The sequence below is a fragment of the Ictidomys tridecemlineatus genome, chromosome 3 (genome assembly GCF_052094955.1).
Source record: "Ictidomys tridecemlineatus isolate mIctTri1 chromosome 3, mIctTri1.hap1, whole genome shotgun sequence".
Taxonomy (NCBI): Eukaryota; Metazoa; Chordata; class Mammalia; order Rodentia; family Sciuridae; genus Ictidomys; species Ictidomys tridecemlineatus.
Window position 1 is genome coordinate 124,400,026 of NC_135479.1, and position 4,352 is coordinate 124,404,377.

Below are 4,352 nucleotides of genomic sequence, written 5' to 3' on the forward strand. Positions count from 1 at the left end.
GTATTAAATTACATATAAGAGGAAACCAATTCAAATCTCAACATATTTATCAACCCAGATCCCCAAAGCTAAAAGGTACTAGAACAACATATACCAAGCTCTGAAGAAAAAAAAAAGATGCCAACCAAGAATCTTAGATCCAGCAAAATTAAGCTCCAGATTTGATAAACAAAAGTTAAAAGAATTTACAGTGAGAAAGTCTTCACTACAGAGCATCCTCAGCAAAATATTCCAGGAGGAGGAAATGAAAAAGAACAATGAAAATTAGCAAAAGGAGAAAGTACACTAAAGGGAAAGTCAATCAAAGGAGAAACCAAGTCAAATTAAAAATAAAAAATAAACGAAAATGACTGGGAACACAAATAATATCTCAATAATAACCCTGAATATTAATGGCCTAAATTCATCAATCAAAAGACATAGACTGGCAAAGTAGATTAAAGAAGAAGACCCAACAAGATACTGCCTTCAAGAGACTCATCTCATAGGAAAAGACACCCACAGACTAAAGGACTGAAGTATGGGAAAGAATATATCACTCACATGGACTGCATAAACAAACAGGGGTTTCCATCCTCATATCAGATAACGTGAACTTCAAGCCAAAGTCAATCAGAAAACAAAGAAGGACATTTCATACTGCTTAAGGGAATCATACATCAACAAGACATAACAATCATAAATATTTATGCCTAAGCCATAGAGCATATAAGTACATCAAACAAATCCTCCTCAATTTCAAGAATCAAATAGACCACAACATAATAATAGTGGGTGACTTTAACACACCAATGGATTATTCTAAAAAAAAAAAAAGAAGAAGAAGGAAAAAAAAGAAAAGAAAAGAAACTATAGAACTCAGTAGCACAATCAATAATTAAGACTTAACATATATAGAATATTTCATACATCAAAGAGCAAATGCATTTTCTTCTCAGTAGCACAAGAATCCTTCTCTAAAACAGACCGTATGTTATGACATAAAGCAACTCTTAGCAAATACTAAAAAAAAAAAAAAAAGAGAGAGATTCTACCTTGCCTTTTATTGGCTCATAATGTAATGGAATTAGAAATTAATAACAAAATAAAAAATAGACACTACTCCAACACCTGGAGACTAAAATAATACACCATTGAATGACCAATGGATAGCAGAGGCATAAGGGAGGATATTAAAAAAAATTCTTAGAGGTAATTGAGAACACTGTACAACACTTCACAATCTTTGGGACACTAGGAAAGTTCATTGCGTTGAGCTTATTTATTTAAAAAATAATAAATAAAAGTCAACAATTAAATGACCTAACATTAAATCTCAAACCCTAGAAAAAGAAGAAAACATCAGCACCCAAAGAAGTAGTCGACAATTTGAACGTGCAGGGTGGGGTGAAGGTTGGACCCGGTAGGGAAGGGTGTGCTGAGCGAGCCCCTGAGTCTGAGTGCTTCCGTTTGTAGCAGAGGGATCTCCACACCAGCGGTGGGGAGCCCGTCAAAGGTAAGCTTTGTCCATGGTGGAGTAGGTCCTGCGGGATCCTGCGCTGGGTCTCCGACTTGCGGACCCAGTTGCTCTGGGACTGGAGCCCGAGCCAGCCCGCTGAGGCAGAATGTGAAAGAACAGCGCAATCACCGAACTCTGCCGCTGCGCCAGCAAGTCCTGGGCGGACCCCTCTGAACCAGGTGTTACCATGGTGATGGCTGTGCAGGACAACATGGTTCAGGTGGTGGTGCGGGTGCGACCCCCCACCTCTCGGGAGTTGGAGAGTCAGCGGTGGCCTGTGGTTCAAGTGGTGGATGAGCGGGTGCTGGTGTTTGACCCTGAGGAACCTGATGGGGGCCTCAAATGGGGTGGTACTCATGACGGCCCCAAGAAGAAGGGCAAGGACCTGACATTTGTCTTCGACCGGGTCTTTGGTGAGAAGGCCACCCAACAGGACATGTTCCAGCACACCACGTGCAGAATCCTGGACAGCTTCCTCCAGGGCTACAACTGTTCAGTGTTTGCCTATGGGGCTACTGGGGCTGGGAAGACACACACCATGCTGGGAAAGGAGGGGGACCCTGGCATCGTGTACCTGACCACCATGGAACTGTACAGGCGTTTTGAGGCCTGCCAGGAGGAGAAGCAATTCGAGGTGCTCATCAGCTACCTGGAGGTGTACAATGAACAGATCCATGACCTCCTGGAGCCCAAGGGACCCCTAATCATCCGTGAGGACCCTGACAAGGGCGTGGTGGTGCAAGGACTTTCTTTCCACCAGCCAGCCTCAGCTGAGCAGCTTCTGAAGATGCTGACCAGGGGGAACCACAACCGCACCGAGCACCCCACAGATGCCAATGCTACTTCCTCCCGCTCCCATGCCATCTTCCAGATCTTTGTAAAGCAACAGGACCGAGTCCCAGGACTCACTCAGGCCCTGCAGGTGGCCAAGATGAGCCTGATTGACCTGGCTGGCTCAGAGCGGTCATCCAGTAGCGGTGCCAAGGGGGAGCGACTGCGGGAGGGTGCCAACATCAACCGTTCTTTGCTGGCCCTCATCAATGTCCTCAATGCCCTGGTGGATGCAAAGGGCCGCAAGTCTCACGTGCCCTACCGAGACAGCAAACTGACCCGCCTGCTGAAGGACTCCATTGGGGGCAACTGTCGCACAGTGATGATTGCTGCCATCAGCCCCTCTAGCCTGGCCTACAAGGACACTTACAACACCCTCAAATATGCTGACCGGGCCAAAGAGATCAGACTCACCCTGAAGAGCAACGTGGTCAGTCTGGACTGTCACATCAGCCAGTATGCCACTGTCTGCCAGCAGCTCCAGGCTGAGGTGGCCTCCCTAAGGAAGAAGCTTCAAGCCTATGAGGCAGGAGCCCAGGCCCCACAGCAGGGCCTCCCACAGCCCCCCAAGTTGAGCCCTCAACAGCAACACCTTCCTAGCTCCCCTTTACTGTCCCTTCCCCGCAGCCAGCCCTGGACCCCAAAACTCCACATGGGTTCTGGAGATCTTCAAGCGGGGAACCTGGGGACAGAGGCCCAGGAACAGAGGGTCATAGAAGAAAGCTCTTTAGACCAGGAGAAGATCCCAGAGGATAAGGACGAAGACCCTACTGAGGTTCCAACCCAGACACTGGAGCAGAACCTCAGACCCCCACTGTCAGAGTCTGCTGGTCTGACCCTGCAGCCTAAGCCACTGGCCAGCCACCTATCACCACAGAACCTGGATGGGGATCGTTATAAACACTTGGCCCTGCAGGTGCTGTGCCTGGCCCAGAAACAGTATTCCCTGCTGCAGGCAGCCAACCTCCTGACCCCTGACATGATTACTGAGTTCGAGACCATGCAGCAGCTGGTGCAAGAAGAGAAAGCCGAGCCTGGAGACAAGACCTCCAGGACTCCTGGCCGGGCTGGGCGGGCCTCTCTGACCCAGGAGCTGTGTTCAGCCTCAAAGTCTCCAGGGTACTGTGGCCCTGTGACCAAACAATGGCAAGAAGATTGAGTGGCCTCATGCACACTCTGGGGATCCCACCTGAGCCTGATTGCACCCCAGCCTCAGCATCCCGATAGCCCACAGAGAAGAAGAAGAGAAAGAGCACAAGCCTCCCAGAGCCAGACAGTCCCCTAGCCCCAAAGCTGCCGACCAAGCGCCAGTGCCAGTGTACATGTTCATTTGTGAGTGTTAATGCGTTAATATTTAAAGGTTGCTGCCTGTTTCCCCCTCATTTCCAAAGCCCACCATCAGGCCAGGGGCTCTTTTGGGCTCTGTTCCCTACCCATGTCTAACACAGAGCTCTGTGCAGGGATACCTGTTGCCTCAGTGGAGGGTGAGGCCGGTGGGGGTGTTCTAGGGAGTCACATCTTGGCTCTTCATGGTTTCTGAGAGGGGAATCTTTAGCCCCACCCTGGCCCCTGTCCTGGTTATGATGGAGCTAATGATGGTGCCTTGATTTACAGAGGAAGCCAACTTTATTAATCTTTACCTATTATACATAAAAAGTATAAGAAGAAAGGAGAATGAATGCAGCCTTAATGTTACCACTCAGGTATAAATGCTAGTGATTCCAGGATTTACACCCTCCTGCTTCTTGATTTATGCATATATATGTGTGTGTGCGTATGTATGTGTATATATATATATATATATACATACATACGCACACACATACCCACATTTACACACATATATGATGTATTTTTACTATAATAATTAATAAACCATTTCCATCCTTAAAAAAAAGTAGTAGACAGGAAATAATTAAAATCAGAGCTGAAATCAATAAAATTGAAACAAAAAAAAGAAACAATTCAAAAAATTAAAAGATGGTTTCTTGAAAAAATAAATAAAATTGATAAACCCTTAGGC

The 4,352-nt window shown here is 46.8% G+C and overlaps 1 protein-coding gene across 1 annotated transcript; it reads left to right on the plus strand.

Annotated features, from left to right (window-relative positions):
• Positions 1 to 1,685: 1,685 nt before the first annotated feature.
• LOC101956383 (kinesin-like protein KIF18B) lies at positions 1,686 to 3,772 on the plus strand. The gene is given in 2 exon segments (XM_040270129.2): positions 1,686 to 3,465; positions 3,468 to 3,772. Coding segments are annotated over 2 exon segments (2,085 nt in total).
• The last annotated feature ends 580 nt before the right edge of the window (positions 3,773 to 4,352 follow it).